Below are 27,803 nucleotides of genomic sequence, written 5' to 3'. Positions count from 1 at the left end.
GAAGCTTTGGGGTAGTTGAGGGACTGGAAGGAAGTTGGTGTGACTGGAGCAGCATGGGCACAGAGGACAGTGGTAGGAGGAGAGAATAGTAAGACAGACAGGGGCCACAGCGGATGGAAGTGTATCATGAGAGTGTTCTCTGCCTTCTCCCTTTCCATGGTATTCAAACCCAACCCATGCTTCAAGGTCCACCTCTTTCAGGAATCCACCAATCTGAAGCCCTGGGATAAGCCTTAGAGTCTGTACCACTCGTGTAAGTGGGTGTATATGTAAGTGGGTGTATATGTAAGGAACAACCTTTCAGCAAGATCCAAAGCTCCTTGAGTAGTGAGTTATCTCAATTGGTTGATCATTCACAGTCAGTTACAGATTGAATTCCTTGTTGTACTCTTTTTCCCTTCTCAGTTCGGCACTTAACTAGTCTAAAAAAATTAAAAAACAACTTAAGAAACCACAAAGCTAAGCTGGGTGCGGTGGCTCACACCTGTAATCCTAGCACTTTGGGAGGCCAAGGCATTTGGATTGCCTGAGCTCAGGAGTTCGAGACCAGCCTGGGCAACATGATGAAACCCCATTGCTACTAAAAATACAATAAATTAGCTGGGTATGGTGGCATGTGCACCTGTAATCCCAGCTACTCTGGAGGCTGAGGCACGAGGATTGCTTGAACCCGGGAGGCAGAGGTTGCAGTGAGCCGAGATCATGCCACCGCACTTCAGCCTGGGCGACAGAGTGAGACTCTGTCTCAAAAAAACAAAACAAAACCAGAAACCACAAACCTTTTTGAGGACAAGGCCAGGTATTAATTCGCATGCCTCCCAGAGTGTTAGGCACAAAATCAATATTCAGCCAAGACCTGTTTCACTGAGCAGTTCATATACAACAGGAGTGACCCAAGTTGAAACGTAGAATCAGCCCGCTCATACCACTTTTTGCCAGGTGATCATAGGCAAGTTACTTAGCCTCTATGTTTCCTTATTATTAAAATGGTCATAATTGCAATGTCTAAGATAAGGGGTTGCTGGGAAGATTATTAAGTCCTCAGTAAACCTTGGCTATTGTTACTCTTATGATTATCATCAATATCATCAGTTACCTTATCTGTTCAATATTGGTGGCACAGGTCCACCAGTTAGATGTCTAATCCCTTACGTGCCTATCAGTGGTACAAGTGGAGTTTGAGTGGGACTTTTTTTTTTTTAAGACCAGTTCCAAATCATCAAGGATGATACCACTAGTAGCAGCTTGTCTTGTCTGTACAGTGGCAAGTCCTGGCCTTGCCTTTGTGGCAAATACAAGCCCCTTGAATTGCTTCGCCCTTCTCAGCATTGCCTAATATTAGGGAGTACTCCTGTGAAGCTCACTGGTTAGAAGATCAAGACACTTGCGCCTGGTTCTGCCCCTGGGGGCCATTGGGTAATTCCTTGCACTCTCCAGGCCTCACTTGCCCTCTGAACAAGAAAGAGGCTGTTCTGGGTGATCCCTCCAGGCCTGTCCAGCCCTGGCACTCCGTGAGTCGGTTTAGGCAGCAGCCCCGGAACAGATGAGGCAGGCAGGGTTGGGGCGTTTGGTCAGGACAGCCCACCGCAAAAAGAGGAGGAAAGAAATGAAAGACAGAGACAGCTTTGGCTGTGGGAGAAGGAGGAGGTTGGGGGAAGGAGGAGACAGGAGGAGGAGGGACCGCGGGGTGGAGGGGAGATAGACCCAGCCCAGAGCTCTGAGTGGTTTCCTGTTGCCTGTCTCTAAACCCCTCCACATTCCTGCAGACCTTCAGACTGCCCGGAGAGCGCGCTCTGCCTGCCGCCTGCCTGCCTGCCACTGAGGTATGTGACCCCCGCCCAGCCTTTCCCTTCTATAGTTGCACCAACCCCAACACCCTAGTTCACACCGTCAGCTCATGTGCAAGGGAGGGAAGCTCTGCTGAGGATGCACCTCTCCTCCCGGCTCCATCACGGTTCCCCTTAAGAGCATGGTCCTCGGTCCTGTCTGCCTGTTGCTTTTCAGAAGGTGGACTCACTGTGTAACTTTGTCTTCCCTTATAGGTTTACAGGAAATAATCTCACTATGTCTTCAGGGGAGCATTTCTCACTCTCTGTTTCTCCCTGTGTCTGTCTCTCTGGTTTCGGAGGCTGCCCGCCTGTCCTCTTTGCTCCCTTTGCAAATGTGGCAGCTTCCTCCTTTCCTGGGAATCTGATCCCATCACAGCTGCCACAGGGACCTGGCCAGCAACCGGAGTCTGTCCTCCTGTTCCTTATTCCAGGAGAAGAAACCTCCTAGACTTGGATGTTGGTCAGGGGCTCGGTTTTCCAAAAGGGACTTTGCACGAACAATCATTTGATCTCCGAAAGGCAAAGGGGGAGGCTTCATCATTAATCCCCACCTCTGGGAAGCCTTCTGTTTTCCTCTGATTCTCCTCACTCCCAAACACCACCTTCCGTCCCCCCACATACACAAACTCCGGTGCCGTTCTGCCTGAAATTCTGCTAGGTGTTGCTCCTGTCCTGAGTTCCCTGGGATGGTAAACACAGGCAGTAGCCCTTAGTTTATCTAGATCTGAAGAACCCAGACATCAGATATCATCAAGCAAGACATGGGTGTGGTGGGAGGTGGAGTGTGCTGGGGGGGAGATGTTCTCAGAAGGGGGAAAGGGGGAAGGGAAGAGGGAGAGATTTCCAGGGTCCCCTTCCGTACTCCACCCAAGGCTGGTGTCCAGCCTGTCAGGGTGTCAGGTCTTTGTCAGACAAACTCACTACCTTTCTTCACTGCCACTGGCTCCACGAACTGGCTGTCATGTGGACTTTTTTAGGGAAAGGGACTCCAAGGACTCCAAGGGCAAGGGGGCGCTGGGTTGAGTTATGTGTTCCAGGAATCCCAGTCTGCCCAAAAGGGAACAGAGAGGCATGCATTTTCCTCAGGAAAGGACAGCATTTTTTTCATTAGAGAAAATGTTTTCGCTAGTAATGCTTTAGAGTTAAATTTCTGTATGCCCCAAGTGCTGGTGGTTTAGTGAGAAGCAAAGCAGACGTAGGACACAGGCTTCAGGCATGCATTTTATGTGTGATCTTAGGTAAGTGTTTCACCTGGATTTCGCTTCTCCATCTGTAAAGAAAGAAGGCTGAAACTGAAGGCTCTTTGAGGTGCTTTGTGTCCTCTAAAATATTCAAAGGAAGATTTCTTAACCAGGGTCTATGGAGTGGTCTTTGAATGGGCCTCAAGCCATCTGTAAGCCCCTAAAAATTGTATGCACTGTGTGTGTGTGTGTCTGTGTGTGTGTGTGTGTGTGAGAGAGAGAGAGACAGAGAGACAGAGAGACAGAGAGAGACAGAGAGAGAGAGAGAATGAATATGGGTGCTCACGACTTTCAGCTTTAAGATATTCTCAAATGGATTAGAGGGCATGACGTGGGGATGGAGTGAGGACTGGTAACAAACGTGTGTATTTCCCTTTTAAAAAGGGAGTGGTTGAGGAAAGAGAGAGTTAACTCGCAGCTATCAGCTGCCACATCGACAAAGCCTAGAGCAAAGAGGGGGAGGGAGGGGAAGAAGGGGGTTGCCTGGAGAAGGAATCAACTTTTGAAACTTTCTCCAAGTCCCACCCACCAGAAGGCTCTTCTCTGCCTGACTCACTCTCCCAGGAATGCGAGTTGCCACGGTAACCTTTTTTTCAGGGTCTCTGCCTGCTGGCTGGGAGGGGACGCTCAGAACCCTCCAAGAACATCAGTCTGAACGTACCCCACCCCCAAATTCAAGGACTGCAGCAAATTTTAGGCCCTGCCCTTGTGATCTCTCAGGATTCCGGGGAAGCCTTGGGCCATGATAATCTCCTTGCAAGGGTGTCTGAAGACTTGGGTTTTAGCTCTGGCTGTGCCCTGAAGGTACCATTTGGCCTTGAACTAATACTTCTTTCTGGGCCCCATTCCCTCTACAGTTAAAGAACAGTAACAGCAGCCACCTCTAGAGGGTAGATAGTGTGTGGAAGAAATGGGATAATGCCCAGGGAAGCACAAATTGTGGCGTTCCCTCATAATGCAAAGGGTTTCAGAACTGATGGATTAATGGCATCCAAAGACCTGGTGAAATCATTCTCAGCTTTTTTTTTTACTTTTTTTTTTCCTGGCAGCTCCATTATCTTGGGGTTCACGTAGAACTTCCCTTTACTAGAAGTGCTGACAGGAAAAAGTTTAAAATCATAATATTGTTTACCTTCATTTTGATTTGGGGACCTTCTTGTGTATTTCCCAAGACTGTTGTGCCCTCTATGTAGGAAAAGCATTGGCCAAGGGTACAAAAAAAAAAAGAAAAAGTGTGTTCTGACTCACAGTGCCTGACATCGGGAAAGACATTTCCTCTCTTGAGGCTGCAGTTTCCCAATCTGTTAAATAGAGGTTCTAAGCTAGATGATCTCCCAGGCACCCTTCTAACTCTAAAGTAAACCTAAATCCCAGATACAGTGTTTATTCAAAGGAATAGTTGGCCTGCATTTCTAACACCCCCTTACTGCACCCCCAGTTGAAAAGAAAACAAGAAAGGATGGGCTAGGGGATCTTGGGTTACATAATCATCATGCTGTAATCCTTATCCATCTGTAGAGATTTGTCAACCAATAGTGTGACTGGGGTTTGCTATTCATGAGAACAGCTTTCCTTGCTGAAAACAAGCTATAAATAAGAAAGAATGGTGAAGGAAAGGAAAAGGCTGAGGATGTGAGGTAAACAGTAGAATATTTGGCTTTTGAAGTCATTTAGGTAGGTAGATAAATATGCAGAGATAAACAGGGACAGGTACAAACCCATAGGGCTGAAGAGCATAAACAGTGATTTCATCAACAGGCACCCACTGGCTCAGCTAAAAATAAGTGCCTCATTACAGGAGCAGACACAGAAAGTCATTCACTCACATACTTCTTCCTGGATGACACTGATTTACAAACAAGGTCCAGGAATATATCTTAATGAATGTGAAAATTCTGATCCTCGCCTATTACAGGCTGAAACACACAGATGCTCAGTCAGGCTCTATGTAACTTACACAGACATGCCATCAGGTGTACAAACACACACCACCACTTGTAGTCACACATGGATGGATGGATGTGCACAGTCAAACATTATATGGATCATGACAATGAGACAGAAGTGCAACCTACATATATCACTCTGTGTCTCAGAGAGAGAAAAACTGAGGCTCAGGAAGAGAAAATAATTCACTGGAGGTCACATAGCAAGCTGGAGTCTGAGCCAAACTTCCAGGTGTTTGGACCATTTAGATGTTCACCTTGCCTTCCCCCAATCCCCATTTGTTCAGTTTGGAAACACAGTCATGCACACAAGTCCTGTAGATACTAAGTGGTGAGCAGCACTTTGTCTCTCCCCTTGGCTGGCCTGCAGTGCCTATTCCAGCCCACATGGCTTTGTCATTAGGCCCAAAGGCCCTGCGCGATGTGCCTGTAGGTGGCTGACTGCTTGCTTCTAGCTGGCTCCCTCCCAAACGTCAGTCTCAAATGAAAGAAGAGAAAACCGGCCTTGGGCTTTCAGCAACCCTGAGGACCTTGTTTCTATAGCACAGAAACTGATGCCTCCCTCTCTCCTTCCCTCCCTCCCTCCCAACCCCAATACTGAACCCAGGGACAGCTGGACTCTGCAAGGCCAGGGCCAGCAAGTAGTGACTTGACAGAATTATTTAGAAAAACAGCCTCTCCTCAGCTGGCAGCTTAGACAGGAAATCATCTCTGCTCTCACCCATCAAGCTAAGAGGTTGTTGTCTGTAAGGAAAACATGAACATAGACAACAATTGTTTTCAGAGCTGGTTTCTTTCAGAAACTTGGTATTAACTTCTCTCATTTGGGGATCCCCCTGGGTCATCTTGTGTTAGTCATGGCATTAGGATTTCAGACCTATCAGATTAAAAAAGCAAAGCAAACATCTGGATGTTTTTGACAATCTAGAAGTTTGGCTCAGACACCAGCTTGCCGTATGACCTCCAGAGAGGTATTTTCCTTCTCTAAGCCTCAATTTCTCTATCTCTACAATAAGAGACATCACATAGAGGTTTCATGTGGCCTGACAACATCACTAATCCATTGGTAGTGGCTGTCAGAAGAACTGTGTTCAGGATTCTGATGCCTCTCTAGGCTTTAGGGGAAGAGGTCAGGCGATTGATTAGTAATGTCTGCCACATGTGCAGGAGAGGTAGGTGGAGGCCACGTGTTTGCCACATATGCCACATATTTGCTATCTTCGGGATCTCGGAGGCCTTTCCAGATGCAACAGCCTGGACACTTTGACGTTATTTCTCCCCCTTTCATTTGTGGTCACCACGATGCAACAGCGGTCCCCTAGAGGGAGCCAAGGAGGAAGCCCGAAGCTCCACCCCAGCCTCTGCTAGCCACAGTGAAACGTGGCACCTCAGATGTCTTTATGGAATCTCAGGCTGATTCTGGCCCCAAACTCTGGAGCATCTCTGAGCTGCCCCAGAAGCTCTCCAGTCCTAAGTTTTAGCTGCCACACCTTAAAAGTTTCCTTTAGCTTCTTCTCTTCCAACAGGAAATAGAAGTGGAAGCAGGGAGTCAAGGGGCAAGTGGAGAGAGGTAATGCTCTAAAAAGCTTCTGCCTAAGTTGTTCCAGAAAATCAGAGCTGAAAAGAACCTAAGGGACCACCTTGCCCAAGGGTTCCACACTGTGTTCCTAGGAGAAACTACAGATATTCCAATGTATCTTAAGGAATGTCCCTGTGTGTAGAACTCCCTGTCCTCAGTTCCACTCCATTTTTAGCTGCTTTTCTTTTTTGTGGATTTTTTTGAGAGGGAGTTTCACTCTTGTTGCCGAGGCCAGAGTACAGTGGCCAATGGCGCAATCTTGGCTCACTGGAACTTCCACCTCCTGGGTTCAAGTGATTCTCCTGCTTCAGCCTCCCGAATAGCTGGGATTACAGGTGCCTGCCACCACGCCCAGCTAATTTTTTTGTATTTTTAGTAGAAACGGGGTTTCATCATGTTGGCCAGGCTGGTCTCGAACTCCTGACCTCAGGTGATCCAACTGCCTCGGCCTCCCAAAGTGCTGGGATTACAGGCATGAGCCACCGTGCCCAGCCTGCTCTTGTTTTTTAATTTCACACTTATTGATTAAATAGATAATAGTCATTCATATGTTTCAATACATGCTAAAAGATTTCAGCTGTTTGAAATATCGGACTCTGAGGAAGACTTCATTGAAATAAAGGATTTTCTGGCTTACATAATTTTGAGCACTGACCTTAAACAGACAAGCTGGGGGTGTTAGCTCTGGAGGGCAGAGGAGACTCCCCTAAGTTCGTACAGTTAGCTGGGAGACATGCTGACTTGCTCTCAGCTCTCCTGACTTCCACGTCATGAGGCCACCTCTGAGCTGCTATGTCTGTTCCCGGGGGTGTGAGCAGGAGCACCATTGTAGCCGCATGTGGCCACCTTTCTGGCCTGCCTGGCTTGGTCCCCACGTCAGCAGAGCCCAAGCTCCTTCTGAGTCCCAACTCCCTGGAGGGCCTGGCTCCTGGCTTCCTTTATTAGCCTCTAGACTTGTTTTCCTCACTTTGGGCTTGTTTACCAGCAACATGTGTTTTTGAAGCCCTTGTTTCCAAGCCAAATAGTGAGAGTGAGATGCTTGGCTGGTATCAGCTGCCCGAGTAAGAGGCCAGCCCTGGGCCTGGTCTTCGTCACTGTATCCTCTGGAGGCTGGACTTATGCAGACCAACAGGGGCAATATGTCCTTTGTTCCACCCAAACACCCCTTTCTCCCTGGGCTTATGAAGCACTGGAATTTTGCACTGAATTCTTTCGGGGGATGGAGATTCTGGGATCCTCAGACTTTAAGATGTTTTTCCCAGCGACGACATTGCTTAACTCTTTATTTGGATTCTCTTGTGTAAATCACCGATGAGCCTTTCAAGATTGGTATGTTGTTTCCATTTTACACAGTGGGGAACAAATTGAGGCCCCAAGAGGTAAAGTTGGTTTCTAAAGGTCATACAATTGCTAAGTGGCAGAGCCAGGATTTGAACCTATATAGACTCCAGAGCCCATGAGCTTACCTTTATGCTGTACTGCCTCATAGTTTATTACCACTCTGTCTACCATGGTAGCCACTAGCCACTTTATATTTAAGTTGATTGAAATAGATGGGCATGGTGGCTCATGCCTGTAATCCCACCTCTTTGGGAGGCTGAGGCAGGCAGATCGCTTGAGGTCAGGAGTTTGAGACCAGCCTGGGCAACATAGTGAAACCCCATCTCTATCAAAAAAATAGAAAAATTAGCTGGGTATAGTCACATGTGCCTCTGGTCTCAGCTACTCAAGAGGCTGAAGTGGGAGAATCGCTTGAGCCTGGGAGGCAGAGGTTGCAATGAGCTGAGACTGCGCCAACTGCACTCCAGTCTGCGTGACAGAGGGAGACCCTGTCTCAAAAAAAAAGATGTTTTCCACTATTCTCTATTGCAGTATTTCAACAAGGTCTGGGTTAAGTAAGATTTTTAGGACTGTCCTCAGTCCTTTTGTATAAAATTTTAAAATTAAAAAATTAGTTAAAATGAAATACAATTTAAAACTCAGTTCTTCATTTGCGCTGGCAACATTTCAAGCATTCAATAATCACTTGTAACCAGTAGCTATCATAGTGGACCGTGTAGATATAGAATATATTCATCATCTTGGGAAGTCCTGTTGGGTTGCATTACTCCATAAGTTCTTTCCACCCAAATAAGATTTAAAGATGGCAACTCAGTTTCTTTGCTTCACATTCTAAGAGTCTATCATTCTGAGACCCACAGTGCATGATTCTATGATTCTGAGGTATCCCCCCTATTCTAACGTTCAGTGGCTTTTTAGCATCCAAGGAGAGCCCAAAGGAGGCCCTTTATGTTTTGAGGGACAAACCTGGGGGCTGGCTGTACTTTTCCATCCTCGGAGTCCTTCCAGAGAGAGAAGTGACCTCAGCTTCAGGTCCTGCTGGCAGCCAAGGACGGATTTTCAGCAGTCTCCAGAGCAAATAAAGGCAAAAGGAAGGGACTCAATGTACGGAACAGGAGGCAGTGAGTGGCGGCCGGGAGGGGGCTAAGACTGTCTGCATTTGATGGCTACCAAGCCAAGGGAAATATGCCTCCTCTTCCTCCCCTGGCCCTGGGCATTTTCCTTCCCAGGAACTCAGGCCAGTTCAAGACCCAACTGAGCCCCATTCAGGTGACCACCTGGGAGTGGGTAACTGCTAAGGGAAATAGTGTGCAGAGGTAGAGACATGCCAGTGGTGGGGTAGGGTTGCATGGGTCCTCACCCTAGTCCTGCCACTCACTCACTGCTATCGGCTGTTGGCAGGTTTCTCCTTTCCTCTAGGCCTTGGTCTTCTCATCTGTACTATTGGGCAGAAAGATGTGGCTTGAGTCCCCAGTGGGATGCTGGATTATGAAAACACCCTGAAAATGATAAATGTATGCATCATCACAGACTAAAGAAATACAAAAGAGGATGTTTTCATTTAATATTGGTCATTTATATGAAGGGAATTTAAATTTTCACCAGGCACACTACACCTAGGTTTGATTGGCAAAGGATCACAGCTGGTAAGTTCTGAATACTGGGGTTCGACACTGTGCTCTGACCTTGCTGGGGTGACTGTTATACTCCATTAGCTTTGCAGGATGGACCCAGGCCTCTTTGGTCAGTGGTGGTTTAGAGAGCCTCAGAGAGGTATCCTGTGGGAAGCAGGGAGTATGGCTGTGCATCTGGAATAGTTCAGCCGCTTCCCTTCCCTCCCATCTCATCATCTGGGGGAAAAGCGCTCTGGGACTGGTGGTGTAGCACTGGGTACTGGGCAGGACCCAAATTTTGTCTTTGTTTTTACAGTTTTCTTCCAAAACTTTGAGGGAGTATTCCAAGATTTTGCATTCTGTTCTTAACAGTCTCTCTGTATTTCTCCCTCACTCCCACCTGTCTGAGCATAATTCCTATCAGGCTCACCCCAACTCCATGAGCGAGAACGCTTGCCTATTTGGAGAGGGCCTGAATGTTGCATGACTTTGGACAAGTGCTTCCTCCCTCTCAACCTCAGACTCCCCATTAGGACTGTGGGACTAAGAACCCTTCCATGACTGTCTGCCTCCTTCCCAGCATTGTCAGAAGGCTCTAGGAGACAGTGTTATGTGACAGTGCTTTAGAAACTATGAAGCAGCACTGTAAGACTTAGAGTTATTTTTCTCTTCTGGCTGCAACAGCAGGGATGAGGGTGGCAAGGGAGGGTGAGTGTGCAGCTGGAAAAGGAATTCAGGAAGATGGGGAGGCAGGATAGACGGAAGAGCTGCCCAGCGAAACCTTCCCCTGGTCACAGGGAAGCATGGTTACACTGCTCATGTGCAGGACACAGACTCAGGGAAATGTCTGTCTTCCTGTCTTTCTAATCTGAAGCTTACTACATTTCCAGTCCTAGCTGGGCTATTTCTTCAATAACATGACTTCCCTGTCATTGTAACTCAGACAGGGTGACTTTGTTTTGTTTTGTTTTAGCTGCCATTTCACTTTGATCCTTCGACTTCAAACTGTCTCAGAAAGTCCTTCCTTGATGTTTTCTTTTCTGTTCCATTTGTCCTGAGCCACATGCAGGAGTTATTTATGTTGCGTCTTCCAAAAGGGGAAGTAAGAAGGGAGATTTTTCCACTTAAGCCTGGGGAACAAGTGAACAACTGTGTGAGGGGAGGAACATTCCACAAGCTGCCTCCAAAGGGAAGACTAGACTCCTCTGGGAGTTGGGGTCATTGTAAAGCAATACCAAACCCCCAGGTCCTTTAAATTTCTGTTAGTTTTATTTCATTCACTCCATGCAATAGGGGGTGAGGTTTTGTGTCTCTTTAATTCCAAGAAAGGACCATTATGAAGTCGGCCCTTCCTCTGCCTGTTTCTGCTTCCCAAATGCTATAGTACAAGTGAAGCCAAATGATCCCAGAGGAGATGATATGTGTCAAGACCAGAATGTTCTTGGGGTGTTTTAAGAGCCTTTTAAGGACCGAGGCTGCCACTTCAAAGTTCACGTAGCCTACCCCTTTCAATTGATAGATGGGGGAACCAAGGTCTAGAGAGACCAAAAGACTTAACCGGTACATCAAGATACTATTGTGGTAGAACAAGAACTCCTGGCATTTAATTTCAAGCTGAGTGTTCTTCTCCATGATGCCAGGTTACCTCCCACCACCATTTGGTCAGTTGAGAAGTCTTGGAAGAATTAAGGGATGATGAGCCTGACAGGGAGGTTTTGGGAGAAAAAAGATGGAAGACATGGCCATTGTTGTTCCTGACTGGAAGACTATGTGTGGGTAGAGAGAGCAAGTTTGTTCTTTGTGGCTGCAGGGGAGGCAGGGTAGACAGATCAGAAGGTTTGAGGGAGGCAGATTTAGATCAGTAAAAGAAAGAACTTTCTAAAGTCACTTAAAAATGAAAAGCCATTTAGTTAGCACAAGAAATGAAGTGTCTCCACCACAGAGCCTCTGTTAGGAATGGCATTTTGGTTTTGAATCCTCAGAGGAGATGCTGCTCCAACATCCCTTATAGTCATGAGAGTATTAGAGTCTAGAGCTTGCCATTTAGAGAATGAGGCCTTAACAGTTACCAGAACAGGGATATTTTCAAGATCTCAACACATCCCCTCTGCAACACATGGAAGCATCTGGATGGTTTCCTTACAGGACTAAAGAACTGCTGTCCCTTCTGGGTAGAATGGAGAAAAATGTGGCCACCCTCAAGTTTCCATGGGTTACATTCCAAGGCTATTGTTCTTTGTTTTAGTATGTGGATCTCATTGTCTCAAACTGGCAAGAACTTGCTGCCTATTAACTTCTCCCACTGCAGAGGGAGTAGGAAGGAGGGGGAGGAGGCTACAGAGAAGGAGGAGGAGAGATTGGGTTTAGGGAAAAAAATAATTTTAGAATATCAGGGATTGAAGGGACCTTGAAGATGGTCTGGTTTGGCATTGCCCAAACTTAGCTAATTAGCCCATCACCTTAGTTGAATCACTTTTTTAAAACTTTAATAAATGTATTATGAAAGCAGATTTTATATCATTACCATAAATGGAAAACTCTGTGTACCTTTGTCATAAATAGAAGGAAACTGTAAAAACAAACACATTAAAAAAAACAAAAACAGCAACTTTATTCAGTTCCAGCTGGATATAATTTCCTGTGGAAGCTCTGAGCTGGAGGCCTGTTCTCTCTGTTAAAAAAGGAGATAGATGAGTATAAAGGAGGAGTTCAAGATATCTTAGCACCAAACTGAGACTTTCTTTTCATATAAGCAGAATTGAAAGAATATTAAATGGAACCAACTTCCTCTCATGTTTTTCACTACCATTTAACTTGTACCATCTAACATTATCTTGCACATATCAGGAATTCAGAAATCTCAATCAGGAAGTCTCACCCTCACTGAACTCTCAATCTCTCCTCCTCATAGGGTTCCCAGCACCATGAGGGCCTGGATCTTCTTTCTCCTTTGCCTGGCCGGGAGGGCCTTGGCAGCCCCTGTAAGTACCTAAATATCATATCTTCTTGTTTTCATTCCTACCACCAGCTCCAGGGGTTCTCAGCCTGCCAGCCCTGGATGCTGAAAGGGAACAGGGACTTCCCCATTTCAAGTTAGTTGTCTTTTTTTTTTTTTTTTTTTTTTTAAGATTTGTTTTTCTTAAGTTAATAAGCTCAGGAGAAAAACTGGGATGAGGACCATTGGGTGATGCTTCAGAGAAGAGAGAGTTCCATGTAATGTTAGCTAAACTTCTTAGTAGTCAGAGCCTCCCAGCAATGAACTAGGATTGCTTTAGAAGGAAATGACCTCTTTGTCATATGAGGAATTCAAGCAGGCAGGAGACGGGATGTGGGGGATTGCTGGTAGGGGTGGTGTTAGAAGAGATTCAAGCTATAGAGAGAGGAACGTGTTGGCTTCTGAAACAGCGAGGGTTGTTTGGTTGTAAGCAACCGTTCAATCTAACTAAATTGTTGGAGGAGGGGAAGATACAGAGGTCGATTATAACATTAAAGGCCTTGGGAGGACTGGAAAAGGGCAAATCTAGGCTTTGGGAGTTAAGAACTAATGGACAGACAGTCTCTGAGATGTTGCTATCTGAATGAATCAACTCCAGCAATTTTCACATCTTGAGAGAATGTGCCAAGAAGATTTTTAAAAATTCAAAAAATGAGAGCCAATCTGGCTGAGCTTGGGTCCTGAGGCAACATCTTGGCCAGGGAAGGGTGGGGCCTCTTGATTGACAGACAGCTTCTCCAAGCATTACATGCAGAGGACAGGAGTAGTTATCAACAGCCCATCTGGAAGCCTTCACCAGGAGAGGAGGAAGAAGCAGGGCAGGCAAAAGGTGCAATTTCTTTCAACCTGTGATCCCCTCATCTTTTCTTCACTAAGAAGTGGGAGTGATGGCAGACTTTGGCAATCTTGATCAGGCTGGTAGATGGAGGCAAAAGTTTCTCAAAGTTGGCTTTAAGTTTTGAAGCAGCCCCAGCCACCTAGGGGCCTCAAAGTTGTGTGTTTTCTTGCTTTCTCCTACTCCAAGTTGAAATGGCAAGAAATATTGCCTAATAATAATAATAATATCAGACTGTGAGGAAGATGATGACATCTGTTAAAATTCACAGTGTCATGCCCTCTGGATGTCAGTTTTCCTATCTGTAAAGTGAGGGAATTGATCTGGATCAGTGATTTTCAGACTTTATAAGAATCAAAGCAGCAGAAATACTTTTCCAAGCTAAATCTTAGGTAGACACCTTGGATATAAAATACATAAAATGAGAGCTGCTTGAGCGTTCCACGGTGCTCACATGACTGGCTCCTTCTTTGTCCTGTCCCTCACCCATGGCAGTCCGTGAGACACAACTTTGGGGATTTCCAGTGAGCTGCTCTCCAAGCCCCCTAGCCTGTATCTCAGGCCACAGGCACTTTGGAGGTGAAGCTGGCCTCATTCCTGACCCCCCTAAACCCTACTTTCTCTTTCCAACAGCAGCAAGAAGCCCTGCCTGATGAGACAGAGGTGGTGGAAGAAACTGTGGCAGAGGTGACCGAGGTATGTGGGCAGTGACCACAGCCCCTTAGCCCCTCTCTACCTGTTTCTGTGCCCTGAGAAATTAGGGCAGGTGCTGTGGGTCTCAGTGCTAGAGTGGGGCATTCATCTCCATGTACACACATAGCATCGATGCAAACCCTGAGTATCCCCCACATCCTGACACACTCCTGAATGCTTCCCAAACCTTCAACAGACCCCTACGTTTGGGGGCCAAGACCTTAAACTTTTTGTTTTTTAAGCTGTGGAACAACTGTTCTTCCATGTTTACCCACAGTTTCCCCAAACGTAAAACAGAGGAGGGCGGGTGCTGTGGCTCATGCCTATAATCTCAGCACTTTGGGAGGCCGAGGCAGGCGAATCACAAGGTCAGGAGTTCGAGACCAGCCTGGCCAACATGGTGAAACCCCATCTCTACTAAAAATACAAAAAAATAGCTGGGCGTGGTGGCGTGTGCCTGTAATCCCAGCTACTCAGGAGGCTGAGATAGGAGAATCGCTTGAACCCGGGAGGCAGAGGTTGCAGTGAGCCAAGATCTCGCCACTGTACTCTAGCCTGGGTGACAGTGCAAGACTCAGTCTCAAAAAATAAAAAATAAAAAAATAAAAACCACACACACACACACAGAGGAAAGGGGAGATGCTTGGGTGTGACTGGCAGGGGTGGAGGCTTGACACCCTCTTGTGAACATAGGTCTCAGTCAAGTCATAGGTCTTAGAAAGTTTATTTTGCCAAGGTTAAGGATGAGCCCATGACACAGCCCCAGGAAGTTCTGAGACATGTGCCCAAGGTAGTCGGGAGTCCGGTTTGCTTCTATACATTTTAGGGAGACATGAGACATCAATCAATATGTCTAAGTTGTACATTGGTTCAGTTCACTAAGGCAAGACAACTTGAGAAGTACGGGCTTCCAGGTTAGAAGAAGATAAGAGACAAATGGTTGCATTCTTTTGAGTCCTTGATCAGCCTTCCCTTGAATACACAATTTAATCTGGCTCAGTGAATCTGCATTTTTACATAAACAATAGGGGAGAGGAAGCAATCAGATAAGCATTTGTCTCAGGTGAGCCTCAGAGGGACGACTGCATAGAATAGGAGGCGGGTTTCTCCTGTGCAGTTCCCAACTTGACTTTTCCCCTTAGCTTACTGATTTTGGGGTCCAAGATATATTTTCCTTTCACGCTCTCTTTCCCTAACACCCCTGGTGGCCTCTAAGGCAGCTCAACAGAATCCCAGGCATACTGCGAAACACAACAGGCCTATAGATTAAATCTGGATTCCTAACCCTGCATTTGTGCTTTCTGTGACCTGGAACCCTTCAGCTACCCTTATGGGTCTGGGATGGGAGTGGGGACCATTTTACCCATTCTTCTCTCTCAATTCCAGGTATCTGTGGGAGCTAATCCTGTCCAGGTGGAAGTAGGAGAATTTGATGACGGTCCAGAGGAAACCGAAGAGGAGGTGGTAGCTGAAAGTACGTCCCTTCCCTGTGACTTGGCACATCCAAGCTGCCCTTGGCTGCCTGGGTCTGGGGCATGAGGACAGCCTACATGAGGCTCCTTCCAGCAGAAATGCAGGGTGGGGTCCTCAGTGGCTATGGAGGAAACACGGCTTTGACTTAATAACTGGGGAACTGTGGCACTCAGTCCCCTGGGATCTGGGCAAGATCGGTTTCCAGGCCATGCATGTGTGTGGTAGGAAGGAGAGTTCTCCAGCTGAAAATGGCCTTTTCCCCTCATAGCTCTTTGCCCTGAGTCCAAAGCTGAGTTTCCCAGTCCCACGGAGGTTGCTGATCACATCAGGTCGCCAAAATCCCCCATTGCTTCTGTCTCAGCCCGTGCCCCACAGAGGAATAGATCTGAGAGAAGAGATCAGGAACTTGCACACTCATAAGCTCATTCTATTTCACACAACCCAAGGAAACGAGGTCCTGAGGAAATGCAATCTGACATAAACCATACCATGCTATCCGTGCGTTAGTGCCCTGGGAGAGAAATGACCTAGGGGCTCTGGCTGCAGCCCTAGGTGCAAGGCATTTGTACCCAAGGGGTTAAAAGCATGGACTTTGGAAGCAGTCCAACCAAGTTTTGAACCTAGGTTTCTCCACGCCAGCTTGCTTAGCATCGCAGAGCCTCAGTTTCTCATCTCTCATATAGGGCTGATGAAGACAGCAGAACCTCATTCCAGGGCTGTCAGAAGGTTTACAGACAAGCTGAGTAGGCATCCACTAAAGGATTATTAAAACACCCAAAATAAAGCATCGCTAGGTAAAGGCCACATTAAGCTCTCATCCTGAGGGGATAGTTAATGGTATTCGATCTAGCTGGGCACAGGGTTTCTGTTGGAACAGAGGGACGTCTACTGAGTCATGTTCCTTCCCGCCTCCACGCCCACCTCATCCGGTGTTTACCAGGCTCTATTGTCTAGCGTGGACCTTGGGGCTTTTCTCCCTTGTCCTTTACAGCTGCTTAAGTCTGTTTTGTTGGGCCTCACCGCTCCCTGGCTCAGTGTCAACAGCTGACTTTCTAAGCCATTCTAGAAAGCCTATTCTGGAATCCAGAAAAGCCTCACTGTGATTGTTCAGTGGAGACCCAGGAACACAATGGTTGCTTCAATCTTCGGGAAAGTCATATGGCATCTAGTGTTTTTGGGTCCCAGACTGAGCCTCCAGCCCCCCAAAAGGGCCTGACTTCTATCTCGAGCTAAACCTCTAATCCCCAGCTGAACCAGCTGCTCCCCTAAATGCTGACTGCAAGGCTCAGTGTAAGAGCAGGCAGGACTCAGGGCCGCCCAAAGTCCAGAGTAGGGGCCACAGCCAAGGACTGTCAGCCCTGAGATCTGTCCAGGTAGGATGGGGGTAGATGTGCTAGTCCAGGTGATGCTGATTCCCTTGTTTTTCTGCCCTACAGACCCTTGCCAGAACCACCACTGCAAACACGGCAAGGTGTGCGAGCTGGATGAGAACAACACCCCCATGTGTGTGTGCCAGGACCCCACCAGCTGCCCAGCCCCCATTGGCGAGTTTGAGAAGGTGAGGGCTGAGAGACAGGGGCGGGGGTAGGGATTGGGCACTTTGGAATACAGGATGTCTGCTCAGGAAACTGTCGGCTTGGTGGTTCTATGGGGGCAGCGCCAGTCTCAGAAGTCCCCTTACTAGACCTAGTCCCAGCAGGAAAGAGGGGATGAGTCAGAGTGCTCTGCCTGGCACTGGATCTTTCCAGCAACCAGCAAGACTTTAACAGCACCAACAGGTTCCAAGTCCTATGCCAGACTCTAGAGCTAAGAGTATAAGAGCATCAGCAAAGAATCAGGTCCAAAAATACAGGTTCTGGGGCCAAACCGAAGGCTGACTTCAAACCTCATCTCCATCACTTGTTAACTGTGAGATTTCAGCTAAGTTGCCAAACTTTTTCAGGTCTCAGTTTTCTCATGTCCAAAGAGAAGATAAAAATAGTCCTTAACTCATAGAAGTGTTGTGGACATGTACCAGAAAATGCTTGGTACATAACAAGTATCCAATAAATGCTACTTATTTTTAAATTATTTCTCAAATATGTCCCTTCTCTCCAATAGGACCCATCCCTCCATCCATCCATCCATCCATCCAAGTAAATATTTTTTGAGTGCCTGCTCCTGCCCACCATCATGCAAGTGGCAGTCTCTCTCATGGCAGCAAATCTGGGGCCAGCATTGTTCCTATAGCCTCCCATCTGGCTTCTCCCTCTTCAGTTTCTCCAGAGACTACATAGCCTCTGGGCTCCACATTTTAATATCATTGTTAACATTTTCCTCCTCCTCACCCTTCCCCACTCCCAATGCCCAGTCACCAGTGCCCATCAGTTCTCCCTCTGCAGTGACATATAAGCTATACTAAGCAAGTACAGACAGGATGTTCAACACAGGCTCCCCTCCTCCTAACACAACTACTTACGGCCACTGCCCTCGTCCAGCCCTCAACATCTCTGCTTGGCCACCCCTATGTTCAGAGATTGACTAGGACTCCAGTGGCTCAGCATACAGTTGTACTCACAGCTAAGGTTTAGTACAGCGACATATTCAGGATATACAGCTGGATCGTAAGGGAAAAAGACACAGGCAGAGTCTGGAGGAATCTGGGTGAAGACTGACTTACTCCCATGAGGGGTCATCAGAGTGCATTCTTACCCCAGCTACAAAGATGCAACCACATATGAGTGATGTTTCTGTCCAGGGAAGCTCATTAGAGACTCAGCACCCAAAGTTTTAATTGGAGGCTGGTCACATAGGTACCCTTTGCCTAGCATGCACCAGAATTTCACACTTCCAGAAGGAAAGCAGATGTTCAGCATGAACCAGATTGTTTGTACAAACAGTCCAGGCATAGTGAGCCACTCTTATCAGTTAGGGAAATATTTACAACAGTGCAGGGAACTGTTTCCCGGCTAAGTTCCCAGACACCAGCCACAGGCTGACCTTACAAGCAGGCCTTTCTAAGGGTAACAGTTCCAGGCCTGCTATGTTAACTCTTCTTTGAACACTCTTGTTTCTCTCCCATTCCCATCTTTAACTTTCTCTTCAAATATCTTCCAGGATTTTTTTCCCCTGTGTCTTAGACCTGACTCAGTCATGCCTCTGCTCAAAGACCATCGATGGCTCTCAGCCTGGGCTGAGCATTGACCTGGGAACCCAAAGAGTGGATTTGTGTCCCAGCCCTACCACAACCCACTGTATGGCCTCGGGCCAATGACATTCCTTGCTTAACCCTCGATGTTCCCATCTCTGAAATGCACAAGGATAGTGGTATCAGCTAAGGGCTGTGGGAATGAAGGAGGGGGTGCTCTGTGCTTTGCCAACAGGTGTGCAGCAATGACAACAAGACCTTCGACTCTTCCTGCCACTTCTTTGCCACAAAGTGCACCCTGGAGGGCACCAAGAAGGGCCACAAGCTCCACCTGGACTACATCGGGCCTTGCAAATGTGAGTGTCCTTGGGCCCTTCCAGACTCCTGTCTTGGGGAGAGAGCTCTGAGCTGGCACTGATGCTGGCTCTGCCACCCCCATGTTGGGTGATCTTGGGCAAATCTCTTTCCCTTTCTGAGTCTCAGCATCCCCGTTTATAAACTGAGGTAATCGTCTATGAGTCGGCTCCTCTCAACTCTGAGGTCAGGGTACTTTCTGGGGAAGGACTGAGCGACTATGGAAGGTCAGCATCAGGGAGGGTTTCTGGAGTCTCTCACTAGCATTGGAGACAACCGCGTTTCATTTCTCTAACGAGGAAGAAGTTCTTCTCTAAGGCTAACTTGCATCTTTCTTGCTTCAACACTATAAAGCAAAAATGATGTTTGACCTGGGCCTACAAAATATTTTGAAAATATCTGAATTTGAATGCTTTAAAATAAGGGTTATGCCTGTCAGTTTGCTTTGGGCCCTGTTACTCGGTACTGTCATATCATCATCCTTTTACTCCATTACATTCCTATCTGCCCTCTGAAGAGAGAGGATAAGCACCCTCTTCCAGAAACCTGGGAGCCCGTTGTCTGGGGAAGGATGCCAGGGTGCGGTCTGATCTTTGGTCAGTGACCCCAGCTACAGACTCAGTGGGGCCAAGTCCCTTGTTCAGCATCCTCCCTGTCATGGGAGACCTCCAAGACCACACCTGCTCCCACTCCAAGGCAACATCCACACTGTGGGTCTTGTACATTCTGGCCCGATGGCAATGAGGACAGCCACTCACCCACCTCAGGTGCACAGGGTGCAGAAAAGTACGTAGGGGAAACAAAGTTCTCCTCGTGGGGCCCCAGGTGTGAAATTGAGAAGGTACAGAGTAGAGAAGCAGGGTTGGGGGAAGAAGCATGGGTAGGAAGTCCCTGGGCAGTGAGACTAGAGTGCCTGTCTTAAGAAGCCTTTACGAAGTGACTTTGCTTTCCCTGACGCATGTTGCCCACTCACTCCAACTCCTAAGGTTTTTATCACCAGATGTTCTTCTCTCCCAGCTCCCAGCTAATAATGAAGGTGGCCTTACAGAGGGGACTTTCTATGGTCCAGTGATGAGGGAAGAGCAGACCCTAAGCCCCCAGGCGACCACACTGTCCTGGCTGCGGGATGGGGCTCTGACAATGTGGCCTTGAGCAAGTCCCTTCTCTCCATGCTGACCTCTAACAAGTCCAGTACAAAGTGTGAACTTCGGTCAGGTGCGGTGGCTCACACCTGTAATCCCAGCACTTTGGGAGGCCGAGGTGGGCAGATCACAAGGTCAGGAAATCGAGACCATCCTGGCTAACATGGTGAAAACCCGTCTCTACTAAAAATACAAAAACATTAGCTGGACATGATGGCGGACACCTGTAGTCCCAGCTACTGGGGAGGCTGAGACAGGAGAATGGCGTGAACCCGGGAGGCGGAGCTTGCAGTGAGCTGAGATCGCGCCGCTGCACTCCAACCTGGGCAACAGAGCCAGACTCCGTCTCAAAAAAAAAAAAATTAGCTGAGTATGGTGGCACATGCCTGTAGTCCCAGCTACTCAGGAGACTGAGGAGGGAGGATTGGTTGAGCCCAGGAGGCCGAGGCTGCAGTGAGCTGTGATTGTGCCACTGCACTCCAGCCTGGGCAACAGAGTGAGACGCTATCTCAAAAAAAAAAAAAGAAAAGTAAAGAAAAAGAAAAGTGTGGACTTGGATGAAATCTTTGGGTCCGACATTTGTGATTCTAAGTTCCAAAGACCAGGTTGGAATCATTTCTAAGAAGATTCTGGTGGTTACACGTTCCTGATTCCTCTACTCCCCACTCCCTGCCAAGCTGGGCCTGTGGATAGATGTGATCCCTCAGCCTCCCGGCTTCAAACACCTGCCAATGGTTGACATGAACAACATAAGCCATCTCAGCTAGAATCACACCCAAAGCCCAGCACCCAGTAAGGTGCAGGAGCCATCAGGAACCATCTGTTTCCCTGATCTGAGGAGATCAGGCTGAGAAAGCAGCAGCCATGCCTTTGCACAATGCATTTTTAGAGCATTCTTCCCATACATAATCTCCTCTGCTCTTTGTCCTGTGAAGAAACTGTGGCCCAGAAAGGTTGAGCCACTGTGCCAAGGCCACCAATGCAGGTGGTGTGTGTGGGGGCCCTGGGGTGGGGAGCACAGCCCAGGCAGCTGGTTGGCTCTCGGCAGGGAGAGTCAGGGTCTGTGCTGACCACCCCTGTGTTTGGAACCTAGACATCCCCCCTTGCCTGGACTCTGAGCTGACCGAATTCCCCCTGCGCATGCGGGACTGGCTCAAGAACGTCCTGGTCACCCTGTATGAGAGGGATGAAGACAACAACCTCCTGACTGAGAAGCAGAAGCTGCGGGTAAGTGTCGTCTCTGGCCCTGCTGGCCCTGTGCTGGCGAAGATCCAGTCCCATTCCTAGAACTGGGCCCCCAACTGCACGGTGGCATCCTGCTCTGGAGCGTGCATTCACCCCCAAGCACCAGGACACATACTTCTCTTCCCGCCTTTGGAGGCTGGTGGTGCATATTAACATCTTAGATCGCTGAGAAGTCCTGCGGCAGAGACCTGCTCCCTTTGCTTAACTTAGCATTAAACAAAAGAGACACAAACAGCCCTGTTCCTTTTTCCTTTGGAGTCTGTGGATCTTAAACTTTAAAGAGCATACTACGTACCCCAGGATGCTGATAAAATGCAGATTCCTTGGTCCCACCTCAGGCCACTGAAACAGTGTCTCTAAAAAGCAAGGCCTAAAAAGCTGCATTCTAAATACCCCCTAGGTGATTTATGTTTATTTTATTTTTTTGAGGCAAAGTCTCACTCTGTTGCGAGCCTGGAGTGCAGTGGTGCGATCTCGGCTCGCTGCAACCTCCACCTCCCAGGTTCAAGTGATTCTCCTGCCTCAGCCCCCCGAGTAGCTGGGACTACAGGCACGCCACCACGCCTGGGTAATTTTTGTATTTTTAGTAGAGACGGAGTTTCACTATGTTGGTCAGGCTGGTCTCAAAACTATTGACCTCAGGTGATCTGCCTGCCTCAGCCTCCCAAAGTGCTGGGATTACAGGCGTGAGCCAGTGTGCCCGGACTTCTCCAGGTGATTTTGATGTGGGTAGCTCTATGGCGAATTCTTTGAGATCATCCCAGGCTTCTGTTTTTGTGAATGAGATGCTGGTACCCATCTATGACACCTCCTTCCCCTCATTGTGAGCTTTGGTCTAGCTAGTCTCTGCCTGCTCTGGCCTTCTGGCAGGGGTGGGAGGGCCGGACTGGCCCAGACAATCTCCGTGGACCTCTTGTCACACACGATCTCTACTCCCTCAGGTGAAGAAGATCCATGAGAATGAGAAGCGCCTGGAGGCAGGAGACCACCCCGTGGAGCTGCTGGCCCGGGACTTTGAGAAGAACTACAACATGTACATCTTTCCTGTGCACTGGCAGTTCGGCCAGCTGGACCAGCACCCCATTGATGGGTAAGACCCCAGACCCTAGAGTGGACAGAGCCATGACTCCAGGCTGGCAGGTGCGCTAGCTAGGGCCAGAAAGCCTCTCAGCAGCCTATGCTGCTTCTAGCCCTGGCATCCACAGTTTGCCTGGGGATTGGAGCAGAAAGATGAGGCATCTGGAGAAAAGATGTGGACTTGGGAGAAAGAAACCAATAAGACACTCTCATGCTGAGGTGAAAGTCAGTAGGAGCTCAAAATAGCTCCATAATCCTGCAAGTACTAGGCGTGGGTATCTGCATAATGAAGTAGTGTGAGTTAGGAAGGAGTACCAGGCTCCAAGGGGTGGCAGGGGACAAGGTGGTGTCAGCCATATGCTTCCTGTCCTTCAGCAGAACATCCAGAGGCAGTGCAGCCACCTGGTACTGTCTAAGCCCTCTCCTAAGGCCCAGCCCCAACAGGGCGCAACTGACCCTGGAAGTTATCCGAAAAATCCCATCTATTTTGCGAGCCCCCAGTTTGAGGACTCTTGTCCCTTGTCTAAATGAGTTATGAGGCACTTGCAACGGCACTGCAGAACAAGCAGGCAGCTGGTCAGGTAGCAAATGCTTACTGAGTGTGCATTTTGTGCCCGGCACTATTCTAGGCAGCGGATTGAGCAGCAATCAGATCTGGCATGGTCCTTGCCCTTATGGACTCATACTCTGTTCATAACCCTGTCACTACCTTCTGAACTTTTCTTGTGGTGATGAAGTGAGAGCTCCTGCTCAGCATCAGATAGAGCAAGCCACACCTGCACCTTCCCAGAGTTGTTTTTACTTTGTCCTTGGGTTGTGGAAGCAGAGCATCACACACAGCAGAAAGGAAGGGTGCCCTACTCACATACCCAGGGAACCGCCTCTCTAGGGTTTTCACCCCTTGCTCTTTATCCAGCCCGTGTGTCTGGAGTCCGCCAACCCTGCCAGCAATCCCAAGGGCTGGGGTCTCCTGAGCTCTGGGAATCTCCCGGCCACTTCTCTCCCAGGCTCTTGCCATGGCTGGGATCCAACTGAGTCACTCATTGTGGCAGGGAGGGGAAAAGTCGAGGGGGAACATCTGGAGCTCAGGCAAAGCAATTGGATCCCACTGCAACAGAGGGCCTGGAGGGAGGCTTCCAGATGGGGTGCAAGGACTGCACATCTGGGAAAGGGCTCCAGCCTAGGCAAGGGGACCCACTTCTTCCTCCTCCCATCCCAGGGCTGTAGGTGACCTTGCCTGCATCCCTGCCCCTCCCTGGGCCTCGGTTTTCCACCAGTACAATGAAGGGGAGGAGAAGGTTCCTATCAGTTCAAACATTGTGTGACTTCTTTGGTGAGCTGGGTGGGGCTGGGAGGTCTAGAGGTTAAGAAGACAACTGGAGTCATATTGTTCCCTGGAGATCCTTGGCGGGGAGAGTGTTTTAGGGACAAGTAGTTGGGGGCTCTGGGGAACAAAGAAAAAACATTATACACATGCTCTGGAGTCTAAGGCCAGCAGGGAGAATAGGGAGGGAGGACAGTGGGAGAGACATCCAAAGGACCTCCCTCTCAGACATTACAGGATACACAAGTAAAGCTCTATGAAGATGGTTAGAGCTCCCATTAACCCTCACTGCCAATCCCAGTCCCTTTCCGCATTCCTTCCCAGACGGCAGCACTGTCACCAGATTGGTGTATCTTTTTAGACCTTTACTAGGCATTTATAGTTATATAAATGTGTGTCCATAGACAATATACAGGGTTGTGTCATGCCAGATTTTGATCTACCCATAGCAGAAGTGCTGAATTTTGATTTTAAGTTTCTGTGCCCCCAGTTCTCAGCCAATTGGGAAACAGTCAAACACACCAAAAAGACCTTTGTTTTTGAGCCCATGAAACCGTAGAACTGGAAGGGCTGTTAGTAATTACGGCTAACTCCTCCTCTTTGCTGGAAGGAGAAACTGAGGTTCCGAATGGGGCACTGCTGTTCTCTGAGTCTCAGAGCAGTCAGTGGCTGAGCTAGGGGTAGACCTGGGATTCTGGCTTTTTGTCCTGCTTTAAATATCCTTTCCTCCACGCTCTGGGGCAGGCTAACTCCCCGGTTGCCTCCCTAGGCTGGGTGTGGAGCTTTTCCATGCCTCAGGCCCTCTCCTGCCTTCTTCCCTGCAGGTACCTCTCCCACACCGAGCTGGCCCCACTGCGCGCTCCCCTCATCCCCATGGAGCACTGCACCACCCGCTTTTTCGAGACCTGTGACCTGGACAATGACAAGTATATCGCCCTGGATGAGTGGGCCGGCTGCTTCGGCATCAAGCAGAGTGAGTGTCAGAGCAAAGGAGCAAGGGGCATGGGCAGAAGCACTGCTCCCAGGGTTCTGGCTTGTCATCCTCACACTCTCTGATCTCTTGGTCTGTCTGTTGTCTGTCCTCTCTGCCTGTCTCTGCTCTGTCTGCCTATTTGACTCCGGTTTGTTGGGCATCTTCCTGATCCTTCTCTGTCCGTCCGACTGTCTCTCTCTCTTTCCCTTCCTCCAGCGTTAGCACTCACCCTGTGCTAAACACTATTTTGGGAACTGGCAGGCACACAGAGAGGAAACAGGAAGTGTAACTTGGCAGCGTGTGTAAGAGACAGGGAAAGGCCAGAGACAGGGAGAGCGAGGTTCCTCCGTCACTGACTTCCTGGGTGACCTTGGACGGCCACCTAGACCCCTGTCCCTGGGGATGGGTGGGAGTCCACCAACTCCTTGGGAAGTGCGTCATCATCGATACAGCCTTATTTTTAACCCTGATCTTTTCTTGCTTTGCAGAGGATATCGACAAGGATCTTGTGATCTAAATCCACTCCTTCCGCCGTACCGGATTCTCTCTCTTTAACCCTCCCCTTCCTGTTTCCCCCAATGTTTAAAATGTTTGGATGGTTTGTTGTTCTGCCTGGGGACAAGGTGCTAACATAGATTTAAGTGAATACTTTAACGGTGCTAAAAATGAAAATTCTAACCCAAGACATGACATTCTTAGCTGTAACTTAACTATTAAGGCCTTTTCCACACTCATTAATAGTCCCATTTTTCTCTTGCCATTTGTAGCTTTGCCCATTGTCTTATTGGCACATGGGTGGACATGGATCTGCTGGGCTCTGCCTTAAACACACATTGCAGCTTCAACTTTTCTCTCTAGTATTCTGTTTGAAACTAATACTCACCGAGTCAGACTTTGTGTTCATTTCATTTCAGGGTATTGGCTGCCTGTGGGCTTCCCCAGGTGGCCTGAAGGTGGGCAAAGGGAAGTAACAGACACACGATGTTGTCAAGGATGGTTTTGGGACTAGAGGCCCAGTGATGGGAGAGGTCCCTGCAGAACCCACCAACCAGAACGTGGTTTGCCTGAGGCTGTCACTGAGAGAAAGATTCTAGGGCTGTGTTATGAAAATATAGACATTCTCACATAAGCCCAGTTCGTCACCATTTCCTCCTTTACCTTTCAGTGCAGTTTCTTTTCACACTAGGCTGTTGGTTCAAACTTTTGGGAGCATGGACTGTCAGTTCTCTGGGAAGTGGTCAGCGCATCCTGCAGGGCTTCTCCTCCTCTGTCTTTTGGAGAATCAGGGCTCTTCTCAGGGGCTCTGGGGACTGCCAGGCTGTTTCAGCCAGGAAGGCCAAAATCAAGAGTGAGATGTAGAAAGTTGTAAAATAGAAAAAGTGGAGTTGGTGAATTGGTTGTTCTTTCCCCGCATTTGGATGACTGTCATAAGGTTTTTAGCATGTTCCTCCTTTTCTTCATTCTCCCTTTTTTCCTTCTATTAATTAAGAGAAACTTCAAAGTTAATGGGATGGTCGGATCTCACAGGCTGAGAACTCGTTCACCTCCAAGCATTTCATGAAAAAGCTGCTTCTTATTAATCATACGAACTCTCACCATGGTGTGAAGAGTTTCACGAATCTTTCAAAATAAAAAGTAATGACTTAGAAACTGCCTTCCTGGGTGATTTGCATGTGTCTTAGTCTTAGTCACCTTATTATCCTGACACACAAACACATGAGCATACATGTCTACACACGACTACAAAAATGCAAACCTTTGCAAACACATTATTATGCTTTCACACACACACACCTGTACACACACACTGGTATGTTTACACACAGGGAGTGTATGGTTCCTGTAAGCACTAACTTAGCTGTTTTCATTTAATGACCTGTGGTTTAACCCTTTTTATCACTACCACCATTATCAGCACCAGACTGAGCAGCTATGTCCTTTTATTAATCATGGTCGTTTGTTCATTCATTCATTCATTCATTCATTCATTCACAAAATATTTATGATGTACCTACTCTGTACCAGGTCCCATGCCAAGCACTGGAGACACAGTTATGGTAAAGTAGACAAAACATTTGTTCTTTTGGAGCTTAGAGTCCAGAGGAATACATTAAATAATGACACAACAAAATATAAATTGCAAGATGTCACAGGTGCAATAAAGGGAGAGTAGGAGAGACCATGAGTGTGTGTAACAGGAGGACACAGCATTATTCTAGTGCTGTACTGTTCCGTACGGCAGCTACTACCCACGTATAACTTTTTAAGATTTAAATTTAAATTAATGAACATTCAAAATGCAGCTCCCCAATCACACTGGCAACATTTCAAGTGCTTGAGAGTCAGGCATGATCAGTGGTTACCCTATTGAGCAGGTCAGATGTAGAATATTTTCATCATCACAGAAAGTTCTATTGGACAGTGCTCTTCTAGATCATCATTAAGACTACAGAGCACTTTTCAAAGCTCGTGCATGTTCGTATTTTGTGTCATATGTGTCATATTTTGAGCTGGTGTTTTGAGACTCCCCTTAGAGAAACAGACCCAAAAAATGCGCTCAATTGCAGTGGGCCACATACCTGGATCTCCAGATGTCATTTCCCATCTCTTAAGTTATGTTAACATTACTCAAATAATAAAAGCTCCTAAAAAATCAAACTGTATTCTGGTATTCTCTTCTACACAATGGGAGGGAGAGCAGTAGGAGAGATCTGTCCATTTGGTCCTGGCCATTTGAGGAATGCAAGCCCAGCACTAGTCTCATAATCTCTAGGAATCTGTGGAGAGATGAATTAAAGTAAATTTCAGCATTGGCTCATTCAGTCATTTGGCAACATTCATCAGGTACCTGCAGTGTGTTAGGGGGTCTTACGAGTAGGCAGCGTGCATGATCCTTGCTCCCCTGGAGCTTTCTAACATTCTAGCAGGCAGACCATACATAAGCTTGCAATACTGTTTCTGATAAAAACATGTGTTGTAAAGGAAATAAAGCAGGGAACTCTCATGGAAAATGACT

The 27,803-nt window shown here is 47.8% G+C and overlaps 1 protein-coding gene across 1 annotated transcript; it reads left to right on the top strand.

Moving 5' to 3' along the window:
* The first annotated feature begins 1,712 nt into the window (after window positions 1-1,712).
* Window positions 1,713-27,445, top strand: LOC101026679 (SPARC). Its single transcript, XM_003900399.4, has 10 exons — window positions 1,713-1,823; window positions 12,461-12,530; window positions 14,013-14,075; window positions 15,459-15,546; window positions 16,982-17,103; window positions 18,908-19,028; window positions 21,262-21,395; window positions 22,355-22,503; window positions 24,639-24,787; window positions 25,276-27,445. The coding sequence occupies exons 2-10, from the start codon at window positions 12,474-12,476 to the stop codon at window positions 25,302-25,304; spliced, it is 912 nt and encodes a 303-aa protein (XP_003900448.1). The 5' UTR covers window positions 1,713-1,823; window positions 12,461-12,473; the 3' UTR covers window positions 25,305-27,445.
* The last annotated feature ends 358 nt before the right edge of the window (window positions 27,446-27,803 follow it).

The sequence above is a fragment of the Papio anubis genome, unplaced genomic scaffold (genome assembly GCF_008728515.1).
Source record: "Papio anubis isolate 15944 unplaced genomic scaffold, Panubis1.0 scaffold209, whole genome shotgun sequence".
Lineage (NCBI taxonomy): Eukaryota > Metazoa > Chordata > Mammalia > Primates > Cercopithecidae > Papio > Papio anubis.
The sequence above is the reverse complement of the archived record's forward strand: the minus strand, read 5'-3'. Positions and strand labels throughout refer to the sequence as shown.

Coding starts and splice junctions, on each gene's coding strand:
- LOC101026679 (XM_003900399.4), top strand. CDS start 12,474: ATGAGGGCCTGGATCTTCTTTCTCCTTTGCCTGGCCGGGAGGGCCTTG. Junction 14,076..15,458: donor CTGTGGCAGAGGTGACCGAG/GTATGTGGGCAG, acceptor TCTCAATTCCAG/GTATCTGTGGGAGCTAATCC. Junction 15,547..16,981: donor AGAGGAGGTGGTAGCTGAAA/GTACGTCCCTTC, acceptor TCTGCCCTACAG/ACCCTTGCCAGAACCACCAC.